General features: G+C 43.3%; 1 protein-coding gene and 1 non-coding gene across 2 annotated transcripts in view; one reads left to right on the top strand and one right to left on the bottom strand.

Annotated features, from left to right (window-relative positions):
* The window catches only part of VAT1L (vesicle amine transport 1 like), a 152,253-nt gene that overhangs the window by 119,660 nt on the left and 15,902 nt on the right, over positions 1-16,691 (bottom strand). The window contains exons 2-3 of the mRNA XM_060085173.1: positions 5,567-5,696; positions 793-1,008 (exon numbers count right to left, since the gene is read on the bottom strand). Of these exons, the coding sequence (XP_059941156.1) occupies positions 793-1,008; positions 5,567-5,696 (346 nt within the window). The remainder of the gene's footprint in view (positions 1-792; positions 1,009-5,566; positions 5,697-16,691) is intronic.
* LOC132481063 (small nucleolar RNA SNORA15) lies at positions 1,674-1,824 on the top strand. Its single transcript, XR_009530768.1, has one exon. It is a non-coding gene; the product is annotated as a small nucleolar RNA SNORA15 (small nucleolar RNA).

The following is a 16,691-nucleotide window of genomic DNA, read 5'->3' as shown; positions in this document are numbered from 1 at the left end:
ATAATTGTTGAATTAATGAGTAATGTCTCCTCCTCTCAAAGAGTTCTCCTCCAACCCCAGTAGACCATGATGGGAACACAGTGCTTGCCACGGGACAGCTGTGCAATACAATGGAGTGACTGGTACCGAGACCCATCCAAGCCATGGGAGAAATCTCTGCCATCCCTTAGCTCCAGAGCAGCGATTTTAATTTCCATTATTTCCCCCCTTGTCAAAAACACACCTTACAGATGACATTCACATAGGCAACCACTCTTATGGGTAGACTTAGGTTAAAGTGTAATTCCTATTGTGCTAGGACAACCTCTATCTACCTCTCTCCCACTCAAGAAAATATATCAGAACACAAATGAATAAGGGTACCATTACTATGGGAAGCATCACGCATTCGTGGCAACTTATTGAAAAAGTAAATCATCCGCCATTTTGGTGTTTCAGATAATGTTAGTAGTACATGACTTATGAAGCGTCTCACAATGATTGATATAACAGATCACTGAGATACCAAGAATGAGAGTGCTTCTCTACAGAATCCATCTCTGAGACACACTGAGTCCTAACACGCCATCTTGGAGACCTTTCCAGACTCCAGGGAAACCATCTCTGAGGCTCATCCTACCCCACACGCAATCATCTGTACGAATTCCACCATCCATGCGAGCTTCACCAGAACCATAGCGATCATCCCTACAAATGGACACAGCTCATACAGGAATCTCATCATCAACTGGGTGTCACTGCACTTTCTCCATTCTGACCTTGGGGAGGAGGACTCACAAGCAGCCCACTTACCACGCCGCCGCCAGCAGAGTGTACGAGCACAGACATCCCTTCTCGGAGGTTGGCAACTTCAAAGAGCATCATGTAGGCTGTGACAAAGTTCACAGGGAATGCAGCAGCCTCGGAGAAGCTCATGTCATCTGGGACCTTGTAGACAAATTCCACTGGTGTGCAGACCACCTCTGCCCAGGCATTGTAATTGACAAATGCCATGACACGGTCCCCGATCTGGGAATAGGGAAGCACAGAGTTAGTGGAGGTTTCTTAATCTTTTCTGAGAGATTTCTCAAATATTCTTAAGAATCTGATGAGAACTATAGAGTCCTTCCCAGAAAAAAGAGAAACCCAAAGCCCTCAAATATGCACACCCTCACCTCACGTGCCTTTCAAGGCATTTTTTTAATGAGAAACCATTTTTAAATTTTATTTATTTATTTATTTGTTGGCTGTGTCGAGTCTTAGTTGCGGCAGGCAGGATCTTTCATTGCAGCATGCTAGCTCTTCATTGTGGCACGTGGGCTTCTCTCTAGTTGTGGCACGTGGGCTTCTCTCTAGTTGTGGTGAGTGGGCTCCAGAGCGCACAGGCTCAGTAGTTGCCGCACATGGGCTTAGTTGCCCTGTGGCATGTGGGATCTTAGTTCCCCAACCAGGGATCGAACCGGTCTCCCCTGCCTTGGAAGGTGGATTCTTTGTTTTTGTTTTTGTTTTTGCGGTACGCGGGCCTCTCACTGTTGTGGCCTCTCCCGTTGCGGAGCACAGGCTCCAGACACACAGGCTCAGCGGCCATGGCTCACGGGCCTAGCAGCTCTGCGGCATGTGGGATCTTCCCAGACCGGGGCATGAACCCGTGTCCCCTGCATCGGCAGGCGGACTCTCAACCACTGCGCCACCAGGGAAGCCCCTGTGTTGTTTTTTTTTATCAGTGGTTTACATAGCCAGACACCATTCAAAAAAAAGAAAAAAAAGCAGTCTTCCCTTTAAGGTGGTTATAATCATATGCTAAGTTTTTTTCACAGCATATCATTATTAAAGGTAAATACAAAGTAAACTATCACTGATGGCTTACATGAGCTGCCAAGTGCTCGTTCAATTGAACCGGTCTGCTATTTGATGTTAGTTGCTTATACTATAACTTTTAAATGCAGTATTCAAATTGCTGTGGTCATAGTGATTTCTCAGTAAATTAACGGCTTTCATATATGTGTGTCTTAGTGTATATATATTTTTATGATTGACTCTACTGTTTTATTTTCTTTCTAGTTTAGGATTTCTCTTTCACCCCTGCTCAAAAACAACAACAAAAGCCTCCTATGAGATGGGTTTTGTTACAGCCCCATCTTACAGATGAATGGTCATAGGTTTTACAGACATTTAAACTGAGGCAAAGAGAGATTAAAGCACATGCCCAAAGTCATGTAGCCAAAGAGTAGCTGTACTGGGATGTGAATCTAGGTAGGCTGACTCCAGATACAAATAGTTAATTCATTACACCTAAGTGCTACAAAGAAGAAATGAATTTATATAAGGGTGTACAACAGGGGAACCTACCAAGTCTGGGAATATTAGTCTAACTCTTTAAGTCTCAGTTTTCTCAGCTTTTAAATGGGTATAATATTAGGAACAGGTCCTTATGGAGATTAAATGACATAATATGCATGCAATCCACTTGGCACGGTGCATGTAAAACAAGGAAAGAACAATTAATGCTAACTCTTAAATAAAAGAACAGATTGGGGGCTTCCCTGGTGGTGCAGTGGTTGAGAGTCTGCCTGCCGATGCAGGGGATACGGGTTTGTGCCCCGGTCTGGGAAGATCCCACATGCCATGGAGTGGCTGGGCCCGTGAGCCATGGCCGCTGAGCCTGCGCGTCCGGAGCCTGTGCTCCGCAATGGGAGAGGCCACAACAGTGAGAGGCCCGCGTACCGCCAAAAAAAAAAAAAAAAAAGAACAGATTGGTTCCTGATCTCATGGAATTCACAGTTGAATGATCAAAAGCTAAATATCGACCCACTGGGTTTCAGGAAGCAGGGGAACAGCTGTCCAATGAAGAAACTGATGGATGGGAGAGGCTGTCTCATTGGCAGTGAGTGTCCCAATCTCTGGAAGCATTAAAAACCAAGTGATGATGTCAGGAATATCATCTCAGATGCCCTAGCTTGGACCAGAGGATCTCTAGGGTCTAACACTGGCGTCCTCTTTTGCACAGAATCACGCAAACCCAAAGATCCATAACGCCACAGAGTAGCTCATGGCCTCCAGTGTCAACAGAGTGTATGAAAAGAGTATTTCAACCACCTTGACAGTGATGGTTGTGCCATCACAGACCAACTTGACAGTGATGGTCATAGCCATCCCAGCAGGGTTGACTGCTCCAGACTTCTTGTTTCACTATCAAAATGGCAAAAAGAGGATCAGCTCTCAGATCAGCAGCCCCAGTCTCAGAGTCCAGCGGTGGGGAACCTTTTTTTTTTTTTTTAAACATCCGATTCACCTCATTACTTGATTCTGTTTAAAAAAACGAAATTAGTCCTGGGCGACTGAGCCCACATTATTCCTTTACTGCTGAGCCTCTGGCAACAACTTTTCAAGGCTCCCTTGCAATCCATCAAGCCAAGAGAGCTATTCAGTGTGTTGCCATGTGGAATTCCATCTCCAACATGATTGAAAATTTTAAGTCAAAATTATAGAGGGCCTATTAGTATTGGTTTTCTCCCAAATCACACCCTGACTGGAAAGCTGTAGGTGGCTGCTTTTATTTGTTTGTGCAGCTGAAAGTGCTGGAGGAGGGTGGAGGGGGTGATGGATCGGTTTGACAATAGCAAGTCAGGGCTATAACTAGCAGAAGAAAGATCACATATAAGGTAAATGATACATGTAATCAAGCACAGTGATTCCTCCCTCTAAACTAAGGCCAACAACACCCTTATCTGCTGGTATACTCTAAAATGATGGGTTATTTATCCAGCGCTCAAGATCAGTAGCGTGAACGGTATGATCTGTTCCTTTGGAAGCAGATCACAGTGCTCACGTGCAGCACTTTCAGGGAGAGATGGTGCTGCCAGGTGAGGTTAGATTGCTTACCTGGGGACAGGAAATGTAAAGTCATAGGAAAGAAAAGGAAAAGCGCATTTACTTCTCTCTCAACGTTTTTCTGCCATGTTATCTGGAAACCACCAACGAAAAGACGGATGAGGGCTTCCCTGGTGGCGCAGTGGTTGAGAGTCTGCCTGCTAATGCAGGGGACACGGGTTCGTGCCCTGATCTGGGAGGATCCCTCATGCCGCGGAGCGGCTGGGCCCGTGAGCCACAACTGCTGAGCCTGCGTGCCTGGAGCCTGTGCTCCGCAACAAGAGAGGCCGCGATAGTGAGAGGCCCGCGCACCGCGATGAAGAATGGCCCCCGCTTGCCACAACTGGAGAAAGCCCTCGCACAGAAACGAAGACCCAACACAGCAAAAATAAATAAATAAATATATAGACTCCTACCCCCAACATCTTCTAAAAAAAAAAGACGGATGAGCGGGATGAGATTTCCAGACGTTCATCATAATGAATCAGCAGCATATTGATATTTTCACAATGTGTTGAGGCTCCGAGGCACCGCGAGCTGAGCAGCCTCAGAATCAATTCCAGGGGCACATTCTGGCTTTGGCTTTTATAGCGTTTCTCTCCCTGTGTTAAGTGTCGCAGCGGTAGCCGGTGGGGAGCAGGGGGAAAGACCGTGGGATTGTAGGAAGAGTCAGGAGGCTCTGGTGATTTGAATCCAGCTTCAGCTACTACTTATTATCTTTCTGACCGCATGGAAATGACTGAACCCTTCTGAACTTCATCTCTAAGGGGATAATAACAATATTTACCTTGCAGGCTGAACAACAGTAACTTCCCCATGTTTCTAGTTAGGGTAGATTCTCAAATGTGAGGTCCCTTCATCTCTCCATGGGAAGCATTTAAAGTCGAGCGAGAGCTCTTAGGCCTGATTTCCACTGTTTTTTCTTGCTCCAAACTACCGCAATTTTGTGCAATTGATTTGCCCATAGTTTTTCAGTTTTTATAGACAAGATCCGACTTGATTTGCATGATAATGGCAGGAAGGGTCATACATCTTTTCAGCGATTAAAAAAATTTTATTATGCGGAATTTTGAACATGTACAAAAGTAGTCAGAATAATATAATAACCCTTTTTATCCCTTGCCCTACTCCCCAAGCCACCAACCCATCGCTGATTCTCTCTCATTGTCAGTTACCTCTCCCCTTTGGCTTTAAAATCTTCATCCAAAAATGCCACTTCCCCAGTGTCTGAAATAATGATTTATAAATGATCACTTAGATGCATCAGCGAAGTAGATATTTAAAGGAACCCAATTATAAAATACAGAGGCTACTTCTCTTTTGCGTTTTGTAATTGACTTTTGAGCCTGAAGTGATGGGGAGATGAGAGCCACGGATAGAGAGAGGAGGGATGGACACTTAGTTATTCCAAGGCCAAGTTCATAGCTGTATTAATTTTAATCTTATTAATAACAGTATAAAATGAATAAAGGGGATGCTAAGGTTTCCCCTGGCCCCTTCACCAGACCGTTGCCAGGAACAACAAGACGGTACGCAGGAAGGCATGAGATGTTTGGAAAGTCCTATCATTTACAACCACTGTTAATAAACCCAAATAACGAGACAATAACAATAAGACACGTTATAGATTATTTCAAACATATTTTGCATACTCTTTTATTATCTTAATGGATTCCAGATAGCTATCATCCTTTCAGTTAGAAGTCAAAAGCATTACCTCGAATCCTTTAACGCTGTCCCCCAGAGCTTCAACAATCCCAGAACATTCAAATCCTGGCACCAGGGGGGTCTTGGGAGGGTTGTCGATATTCCCTTGTCGCACCATCAAGTCAATGAAGTTTAAACCACTGTGAAGAGCAAACATGAAAAACAAAATTCACATGAGATGCGAAAGAAAGCACTGGCTTGACTTTTCTTTCCTTCCCATTCCCTCCCTCCCCCGCTCCCCAATTCCTCTCTCCTTTCTTTTTAAATTTTCTGACGAAACATGCCTAACAGTAATGTTACTTAGCTAGATGTCACCAATAAAGTAAAGCAGTGATCTTTCTAGACAACTAATGCTTTCCCAGCCCTTCAAATGGCAATTGCAGAGTTCACGCTCTAATTCAAAAGACGGTCCCTTTGCTCCCACTCAGAGCCTCCTTACTCTTATTTTAAAAGTATGTATTAACCAGCCTGGTCATTAGCTGTTCTAGCAGTTAATCAAGGGTAAAAAATATACTAGGAAGAGGTTATAAGAAGACACATGGAAAGCAGCCAGACACAATGGCCATCTGCCATTCTATGAAAAACAAAGAGAAAAAAGACCTAACCTAGAAGGTCTCAAAACAACCGTCACACCTCAACCAACCCATCGACTTACATGAGCGCCGAGCCATAAACGGTACCCATAATGGTGACTATGAGCCATTAAGAGACCACACTGGGTCCAGCTGTAGGAGGGTGACTCAAAGAATACAGGTCAAAGTGATGGACCAATGGGTAAGGGAAGACTGGAGGGTTCATTTCAAAAACTTTAGTTATCTCTGGCTGAGAGAAGTCATGAGGTATTTTCTACAAACATATTACTTTTGAAATAAGAAAGTTATCATTAAAATATATCAAAGTCATTGCCTTGGAAAACCACATACTTGACTCTAAAGATGCTACCAATGCTCCGAACTGTTGGATTTTTTTAAAGAGCTACAATTGGGAATTGCATTTAACACCCATGAACTAATCAAGTGGGAACACATACCTCACTCAACATGTATTTTTTCCCACCAGCTGTGGTTCTCATGTACTGCCTGTTTTCATAAGCTGCCATCTAAGAAAGACACGGTTATAGAAACCAAACTCCTCGGTCTGGCCCAAAGCCCATTAGCGTCCAGCCACAGCTTCTTTTTCAAGTAAGAGATGAACTCTTTCTTAAACACAGATGGCCCATTTCTTCCTTGGCCTCTTTGGAGCCAAGGAAGCATCTAACTCTACCTACATCCCCTGGTCTCTACTCATCAGTCTCACCCATAAGGAATGGATAAGGGCAAGGAGGATGACTTCCTTGAAAGGTGGGTTCAAGAGTCATCCCTTTCTCTAGGTGTTTCTGGACACAAATGAGGCGAGATGCACATATTGCCCCATTGAAGTATCTCTAACATGTGCCTTTTCTGAAGGCAGCTGCATGCCTCATATTTCTTTGCTTCCAGAATACCTGGCACACATTATGCCCACAGCGACACAGTAGGGGCTCAAGCAGCATCCACTGAATGAAGGAATATTCATGAATATCCAAAACAATGTACTGCCAATTTGAGTACTAACTCCTTTTTAAAAAAATTTATTTATTTTATTTATTTTTGGCTGTGTTGGGTCTTCCTTGCTGTGTGCGGGCTTTCTCTAGTTGCGGCGAGCGGGGGCTACTCTTCGTTGTCTTGCGTGGGCTTCTCATTGCGGAGGCTTCTCTTGTTGCGGAGCACAGGCTCTAGGCGTGCAGGCTTCAGTAGTTGTGGCTCGCGGGCTTAGTTGCTCCGCGGCACGTGGGATCTTCCCGGACTAGGGCTCGAACCGGTTTCCCCTGCATTGGCAGGTGGATTCTTAACCACTGCGCCACCAGGGAAGTCCCTTAACTCCTTTTAAAAAGCAGCCAAGGGATGCTCAGAGTCATGGACACATTCCTGAAATGTATGTGTAGACTTCCAAAGGTCCTGCTTTGATGGTTAATAGTTATTAAGGTCATTTATTAACCAAAATGTTCTCCAATAATGTGGCCAGTTTTTCAAGAGCTCGGGGAGATCTGGGCACATATCTCATTCCATGACTCCTCCCTGTGTAACCTTGGGTCAGTTACTCAACCTCTCTAAGCCTCAATTTCCTTATCTGTGACATGGGGGCTATGGTAGCACCCATGCCACAGGGTTGTTAATAAGAGTTAAGCATTAAGAATGGTGCCAAGTACATAGTAAGTATTCAATAATAATATCTGCATCTTCTGTTAAGAAGAAGACTGACGTGTGAGATACATTTTAGGAAGATTCCCACTAAACAAGAGTTAAAAATAGTTTCAGAGCCGAAGTGGGAAAACTTCAGGTATCTCTAAGCTTCACTTCTGTGAAATAGTCCATTTTCCGACACAATCAAATACATACAGCATCGCTGTATGACAATAAAAGGAATTTCTACGTCCCAAATCAAACACCCCATCTCATTTCACGCATATTTCAGCTCACTGTGTTATATCCTCTGTGTGAAAACTTAGGATTTCCTAAGACCCTGATGGAAAAATGCCAGAAGAAATGACTTGACGGTGCTGTAAACGTCCCAGCCCCCTGGAGAAGGCTTCATCCTAGACGCTTGTTACGCTGCTCAATAAGGCAGCCTTCAATCTCCATCCAGCGTGAAGTGGGCCCAGTGATTGTAAACGGGAGCCAGCTACTTGATCCCAGCGAGAAGGGCTAAGACAGGCCTTATAAAATCCTGTAGCACCCCATTTTGTCAGTGAGGCATGCAGTGATTCTGTCAGGATCATGGAGAATGCCAACCAACTTGAGGACAGAAACATGAAGGAGGTGTATCCCAGGGGACAGGGGACGGGTCATTGCTGTTCATCTCAACACACAGAGCAGGTGAACAGTTGTTAATGAGGTACCCTGATGTGTTGCATCAGACCTGCTTCATGGTGCCTGCCCACACGCCTCCTCCTGATATGGGCCTATCCAGCATTTCCTGAGGGTTCAATTCGTGGCAGAAACCGTGCTCAACACTTCCCTTTTGTTATTTAAGACTCAGTGACACTCCTACGAGGTGTGAACTATCATATCCATTTTTTAGATGAGGAAACTTAGACTCAACAGGATTAAGTTCCTTGTGTAAGGTCTCATCTTTAGAAACTGTCAAAGTCAGGATCCGAGTTGAAGCCAAGCCTAGAAACTGAGCCCTCACAGATGGCGCCCTACTCCGTCTTTAAGGAAACTTCACCCACTGCTCTTGACGAAGGGGGGCATCCAGGGGACCATGTTTATGACTTCTTATCTCTTCACCCGCTGATTGACCCAGTGGAGGAGGGGCCATTCATAATCTAAGCAGGAGCCCATTCAGTATAAAATAAATGAGCTGGCCCAAGAACTGGATGTTCTCTCAAAAACTATGAATTGGGAAACACACATCAAGAGAAAAACTTAGTACCAGAAAGGAGGTCAAAAAAACAGAACTGAGCTGGGTCACAGAGCCAACCTAACAGGCTATATACCAGGGTGAGTTATACAAACCTCACTGCTGAGTTATCAAGGACGGAAGGGTTCAGTCTCTACATGGGGTGAAACCCAGCCCCACATGCCTCCTGCCCTCCAATATCCAAGAGTTCCTTTGATACTTCACTCATGTCTTTATAATAGGTTATGTGTGTGGTCTCTGTCTCATGAAACCAAAATACAAATTAAAACCAATACCATAATCAGTAACCTTGAATCACCCACTGGACAGCCATTACTGACCTCATTTTTTTTCTTTTTTCAAACAAAACCAGTAACGTTGTTTCGAGATAATAAGTTCTTTGCCCAAGGCCACATGGACAATGAATGGTGAACCCATGAACTTAAACTTGGGTCTGTCAAACCCTTTTTTTCCCCAACACAACAGGAAAACACAGGGGCACATCAAGCCATACATCATCATAATTATAGTGTCCAGTATTCGCTAAGATAATTTGATTTTCACCTGGAAATTTTGAGGGGGTGCAATGACTAAGCCTGATGACTCAGGCCCATATCGGGGTAATTGTCAAATGTCTCTCTTACCTAATTTTTACATGGCTCTTAAACATTTGAGAGCATTGCAAAAAGAAATAGTGCTGCAAAGTGCTTGATGTAATGGTCTTCTGAGTAATCCTCTGTTTCTCAAATATTGGTATAATTATAAAAATAAGGCTGTTTTGTTTCCCTCCCACACTAAATTATTAGTCAAATAATAGGCTTAAAGGGTTATTACTGAGACTTAGCATCCTGAAGGAATGAAGGCGGAGGTATGAGAAAGGGACCCTGAAAAACGCAAAACACAGAATGAGGGAGGTACAGGGAAATTTGGAGGCAGTCTCTTTAAAAAATAACACTTTCATTTGCATAGCATAGTGCAGTTTATAATGTGCTTTTATACACATCTCATTAAACCTTGTAACAATCCTAGAAAGGCAAGAAGTGCAGATATTATTATTCCCATTAGATAGATGTGAATGTTGAGCCTCAAATAAGAAAGCTGACTTGTCAAAGACAACACAATTAGTCCATGGAAGAGCTGAGACTTGACACCATGAAATCTGCAATGCAAGTAAATTCAATGTTACTAAAATCAGTAATGTCAAGAATCAGGGGCAAGAAGACTAAGAGAAAAATGGTGAAAGGAAACAGATGTAGGGTGCGTGGGTTCCACTTCCTGCACTGCCATCAGTGAGCTGCGGGACCTTGGCTCCGTCTTTGAAGCCCACTCCCCCCCGGCCCCCCCCCAGCTCTCATACTCTGTTTGCTTGATGGTTCTTTATCCTGTGGGCTCTGCTTAAAATATTATCAAAATGAAAGCTGAGGTAGAGAGGAAGAGATGCTTGGTGGTCTTGGTAAACGACACTGACTTGGGATGCTCAGATTCTATCTAGAAGCTGAAGGAAGGCAAGCTAGCCTTGGCGTCTGTACTTTGTTTTCTATTATCTATGAAGGGATGGATGTCAACCCTGTAAAGTCTCATGGGAGATGTCTAGCTATTTTCATTTTATGTTCTACTAGACTCAACAAATGTTGCTCACTTGATGATGATGCTACAGGTTAGGTATTCAGGTATGGGCCATTTTCATCTCCATTTTGTTCAGGAGGATGGTTAAGCCTAAATAAGATATAGTACCTTGTCCAAGGCCCTATTGTAGGTACCAGAACTGGGGTACAAGCCCTTTTTATATGGCTAAAAAGTTTGAGTTTCTGACCACTAGGCTGTCATTCTGTTACCTATAAACCATGGTAGGTTGCTGTGTATTCTTGTCCCCAAAGCTCTGGCTTGGGCTCTGTTAATTTCCGTTGGATATGCTAATAATATCAAAGAAGACATAAATTATTTCCTTTTTTATTGAAGGATAGTTGATTTACAATGTTTCAGGTAGACAGTAAAGTGATTCAGTTATACATATCCATATATATATTCTTTTTCAGATTCGTTTCCATTATAGGTAGGTCCTTGTTGTTTATTTTATATACAGTAGTGTGTCTTTGTTAATCCTAAATTCCTAAATTTATCCCTCCACCACCCTTTCCCCTTTGGTAACCATAAGTTTGTTTTCTATGTTAGTGAGTCTATTTCTGTTTTATAAATAAGTTCAGCTGTATCATTTTTTTTAGATTCCACATATAAGTGATATCATATGGCATTTGTCTTTCTCTTACTGACTTACTTCACTTAGTATGATAATCTCTAGGTCCATCCATGTTGCTGCAAATGGCATGATTTCATTCTTTTTTAGGGCTGAGTAGTATTCCACTGTATGTATGTATATGTGTATGCATATATATGTATATATGTATCTTCTTTATCCATTCATCTGTTGATGGACATTTAGGTTGCTTCCATGTCTTGGCTATTGTAAACAGTGCTGCTGTGAACATAGAGGTTCATGCATCTTCTCGAATTATAGCTTTGTCTGGATATATGCCCAAGAGTGGGGTTGCAGGATCATATGGCAACTCTGTTTTTAGATTTTTGAGGAACTTCCATACTATTCTCCATAGTGGCTGCCCCAGTATACATTCCCACCAACAGTGTAGGAGGGTTCCCTTTTCTCTATACCAGCATTTATTGTTTGTAAACTTCTTAATGGTGCCATTCTGACCAGTGTGAGGTGATACCTCATTGTGGGTTTGATTCGCATTTCATTACTAATAAGCGACGTTAAGCATTTTTTCATGTGCCTGTTGGTCACCTGTATGTCTTCTTTGGAGAAATGTCTATTTAGGTCTTCTGCCCATTTTTTGATTGGGTTGTTTGTTTTTTTGATATTGGGCTGTATGAGCTGTTGGTATATTTTGGAAATCAATCCCTTGTCGGTTGCATCATTTGCAAATATTTTCTCCCAGTCTATAGATTATCTTTTCATTTTGTTCTTGGTTTCCTTTGCTATGCAAAAGCTTATAAATTATTTCTTAAAGTACACCACTAAGTGGATGACAGAAGAATCAGCCCAGCTACAGTTTATTAATTTTCCAATTTGAGATAAAATTGGCCCTGTGAAGGATTTAGCAAAGAAGAGGCAAGTAGATATGGAGAAGGTCCCCTTTTATTTTCCAGGTGAAAGGAAGGCAGGGGTGGCTCATGGGAAAAGATTTTAGATCTCTTGCCATCTTGTTCCTCCCTCAGATCATCAGTATCCTCAGCATTGACCACAAGAATCCAAACACTCAGACCATTACACAAAGAACTGTATGATGAAAACCTTCCTCTCCAGAAGACTACTTCTTTACTGATGCAGCTCAGTAGAGCCCAATCATATATTTCGATTTCACACTCAATAGAAATCCCTAATCTTGCCCCATCATTGGTTCAATTGGGAGATACATGTCCACAGAAACAACCTTCAGAAACCCACTGTTTTACTTACTGGAGGGGTATTGCTGAACATAATATTTGTTAAAATATACATTCTCTTCTTTATGAAGACAGGGAATTTTTCCTCAAATTTCAGCACAGAGATTATTTGTGTGGCTCTTACAGGCCCAGTGCAGTGTAGAAACTGATTATATTTCTTTCTTTGCATTGGCTACTAGGAAGCTGTGAACCAAATTTGTAGCACCCCTCCCCACACACTGCAGAACTTTCTGGCATTCATTCTCTGTGTTATGCTAACACTCAACTTCATCTTAACTTTCTGAATGCTTTGGAGTTTCCATTAAAAAAAATCTTAAACTCTCTTAGATTCGATCTCAAACTTGATTGTGCATCAGAATTCGCAGGAGTACTTGTAAACACACAGATTGCTGGGCCCCATCCCTGCATTCCTGACTAAGTAGGTCTATAAGGGAGGTCCAAGAATTTGTATTTCTTTCTTTCTTTTTTTTAAAGTTAATTAATTTATTTATTTGGCTGTGTTAGGTCTTCATTGCTGCACGTGGGCTTTCTCTACTTGCAGCAAGCAGGGGCCACTCTTCCTTGTGGTGCACGGGCTTCTCTTTGCAGCAGCTTCTCTTGTTGCAGAGCACAGGCTCTAGGTGCGCGGACTTGCGTAGTTGTGGCACACAGGCTCAGTAGCTGTGGCTCGCGGGCTCTAGAGCACAGGCTCAGTAGTTGTGGCGCACGGGCTTAGCTGCTCTGCGGCATGTGGGATCTTCCCGGACCAGGGCTCGAACCCGTGTCCCCTGCATTGGCAGGTGGATTCTTAACTACTGTGCCACCAGGGAAGTCCCAGAATTTACATTTCTAACAGATTTCCAGGTGATGCTGCTGCTCCTGGTCTGGGAAGCACACTTAGAGAATCGCTAGTGTATCTATTTCTTTTTAAGCTATTTCAAGCTGTCTTTGGAACGAGACAAGGTAAAAATTAATAGATGATGATTAAATAGATAAGAAAATGAAAAGCTCTCTCGTCCTCTAGGGCAGTTGAATTTTTTGATCCTAGTCCAAAGAATTATATTTATTCTTGTTAAATGTGGTCTTATTAGATTAGATTCATCATTCAGATTTGTCTGGCTCTTTCTTGGATCCTAATTCTTTCATCCAAAAAAATTGGCTTTTCCTCCTGGATTTGTGTCCTCTGAAAATGCAGTTATCATGCCATTAATTTTTATGTCTAAATTGCTGATTAAAATATTGGAGAGCAAAGTCAGTCCCTGCACTGCGCACCTCATCTCATCTCTTCTGCCACTCCAAACACCACTCCAGCAATCCTCCCATCTCTTCTACATCATCACTACTCTGGTCTCCACTACATGAAAGCTAATCAAAATGTGGTCCATGCACGGATGCCGGTCTTTGAACTAGTCACTGTCGGTCGGGAGAAGATGTGTACAGAAATTGAGAGTAAGCATTCAGAAACTTTTAGAAGATTTTGACAGAGTAATTTTGTTTATTAAAGTTAATCATTAAAAAAAAATGTTGGATAGGCTGTCACGTTCCAGGTTACCAAGGGTGTTTGTGAAGATCACAAAAGATGTCATGGAGGGAATTCAAGACATAGGACCAGCTGACATTTTCTAAGTTTCTTTCAATCATGACCTCTATGATTCTCTGAAACATCTCCAAGATACTTTGAATTCATGTTAAACAAATACTGTGTTAAGATCATGAGCCTCACTCTGTGAGCGATGGCAGTCAGTACCCTCCCCCAACGGCAATAACTGCAGACCCCGTGGGTGCAGGCTGACCAAGTTTCAAGTATAATCATTTTCTGGATGCATGTCAGGATCATCGTGGTGATATATATATATATTTTAACGTGTACATCCTGGCTGTAGCTCGTGAGAGTCTGTTTCACCCAAGCACACATTCTCACATGCCATTAGCACTGAGAAAAATTGCTCTAAGTAGCCCCAAATCAGCTGTTCCCACAAAGAAGACTGTTTAAGAAGAGATGGACCCTTTCTGAGACCAGTTCTCATATAGGGCTTTGTGATGGGGGGGGGGGCCCAAGAAGCTAGTAGAATCTCTAGAAATCCCCATTCTAATTCCTCAAGTGATGGGGCATGGGGAGAAAAGGACTTACTGGTGGTGAGTCATTGCAGTGGATAACATTTATGTGGTGCCTGCTGTGTATCAGGCTTGGGGTTAAGTGTTTTATAAGTGCAATATTTAATTTTTCCAACAACCATAACAAGGCAAAGAGATACACGACATGACCTACATTTCACAGAGAACAAAACGGAGGCGCATCGAGGTTTACAAAGCCAAGGGATGAAGGCAAGTGATGTCTCCAGAGGCTACTGCCCCTTGCTTTTCTTCTGAGAGAGCATCACTCAGTTTTCCCAGTTACAAAGAGGGGACTTCTCGACTCATCTGTCACATTGAGCACTTACTATATCCCGAGCAGACACTTAGTATTGGATATCCACAGTTCACAGGGGATTCAGTTTCTCATGGGGAAACAGAATCATGAAAGCTGCTCACAATGTGGCGTGATGAGTGGTTTTACAGAAGTGTAGCTAGAGAGCTCACCCGGACACCAGGAGATGGGCTCACAGACAAGATAACCATGGAGTCAAAACAATGAGCCCTGGAAAGGCTTTCCCAAAGAATTGTTAGCTTTGCTGACACCCTCTGCAGTCACCAAAGCTAAATTTAAATCCTCAGCTTTTGCTTACTGGCTCCTTCTCACGTGGGTAGCTTCATCTCCCTGAACCTAAGTTTCCTTATCTCAAAAATGGGTTAGTAATACCCTCACCCTTTCAGGGGTTGGTGTGGATGGCATGTGACAGTACATGTAAAGCAGAGTGCTTCACATACCGTAAGTGCTCAATAAGTGTGAGCTGCTATCATCGTCATCACCACCATCACCACCACCACCATCATCATCATCATCATCAACACACAAAGAAGGCGTCATAGGTCAGGCCCCCTAGGAAGCAACTCTGAGACTGAGGTTTGCATGCCAGAGGGTTTATAGGGAGTTCTCCAGGGAACACCTGTATGGGGGTGAGGGGAACTGGATTGAGTAGATGGAGAGGTTGAAACACTGATGTAGTAGTAAAAAGGACTCAATTTATCCATGGAAAGTTCTGGAACTAGGACGGTCCCCTCAAGTTATGATGAATCAAGGCAAAGGGACTGAACTTTTTACCCTTGCATCAACTGGTCATTGGATGAGAGCCGCCCCCAGGGAGGGGATCTGATCTTGGGCAAGGATGCTTGCCTCTGCTGAGGGCAGTTCCTCCGGAGGGACGCAGCTGCGAACCCTCAGCAGCCATCACTTCCTGTAGCTGGGGGAATGAGCACCTCGGTCCTAAAAGAGGGTTCTGGGTAGTGTACCACAGTATCCACTACAAGAGGGGTGTTGTGATCTTCCTTTATTGGGTTTTATTCCCCTCCAGGCACAGAGCAGTGGTCACTGATGGTGAGCATTTATGGAGGTGTCCTTTGTACAGTGGTCCCTGAAGAGGAAAGGTCTAGGCATTCTTATAACCAATGCTGGGAAGGCAGAAAAGAGGATGAGATCTTTAAATTGGGGCCTGAAAGAATGAGAGGAAAGGGAAAGGGAAGATTTGTAGAGATCAAGGCGTTGAGGAGACAGACTAAGAAAAAAGAGAAGGGTAAAGGTGGATGAACCATCAAAACACATGCAGGAGTTGATCTTAAATATTCTCATTACAAGAAAGAAATGGTCACAAAGTGATAGGATGGAGGCAGCTAATAGGACAGTGGTAATCATTTTGCAATTTACAAAAGTTGTACACTTGTGCACTTTAAACTTACACCATGTTAAGTGTCAAGTGTATCTCAATGATGCTGGGGAAAGAAAAAAAGAGCCTTTTACAGGGTTTAATAGACAATTTTCACTATGAAAAAATATGCATGCAAGGTTGGTAAATTGCTTGGGGAAATCCATGAAAAATAGTAGCTCAGGGCTTTCTAGGTGTCTGCGGGAAGGCGGGAATCACAGGATGCTGGAGAAGACCCGGACACCAGGGGAACATGGTCAAATCCCACATGGGGAGTCTGCAATTCCCTCTACCTGGTGAACATCAACAACCCAGCACCCATGGCAGCCTCTCCCAGAGGCTCCTAATGGGAGGCTTTGCTCTGAGCAAAAGCAGCCCTGGAAGCTGTGCCCTTCCTCATTCTGCTCTGGTCTTGCTGCTGCAATGTTTATCAAAGCACTGAATTCCCAATCCAAGTCGGGCCAAAGAAGTACA

Source organism: Mesoplodon densirostris, chromosome 19 (assembly GCF_025265405.1).
Source record: "Mesoplodon densirostris isolate mMesDen1 chromosome 19, mMesDen1 primary haplotype, whole genome shotgun sequence".
Lineage (NCBI taxonomy): Eukaryota > Metazoa > Chordata > Mammalia > Artiodactyla > Ziphiidae > Mesoplodon > Mesoplodon densirostris.
Note: the sequence above shows the minus strand (reverse complement) of the source record. Positions and strands in the feature narration are given on the sequence as shown.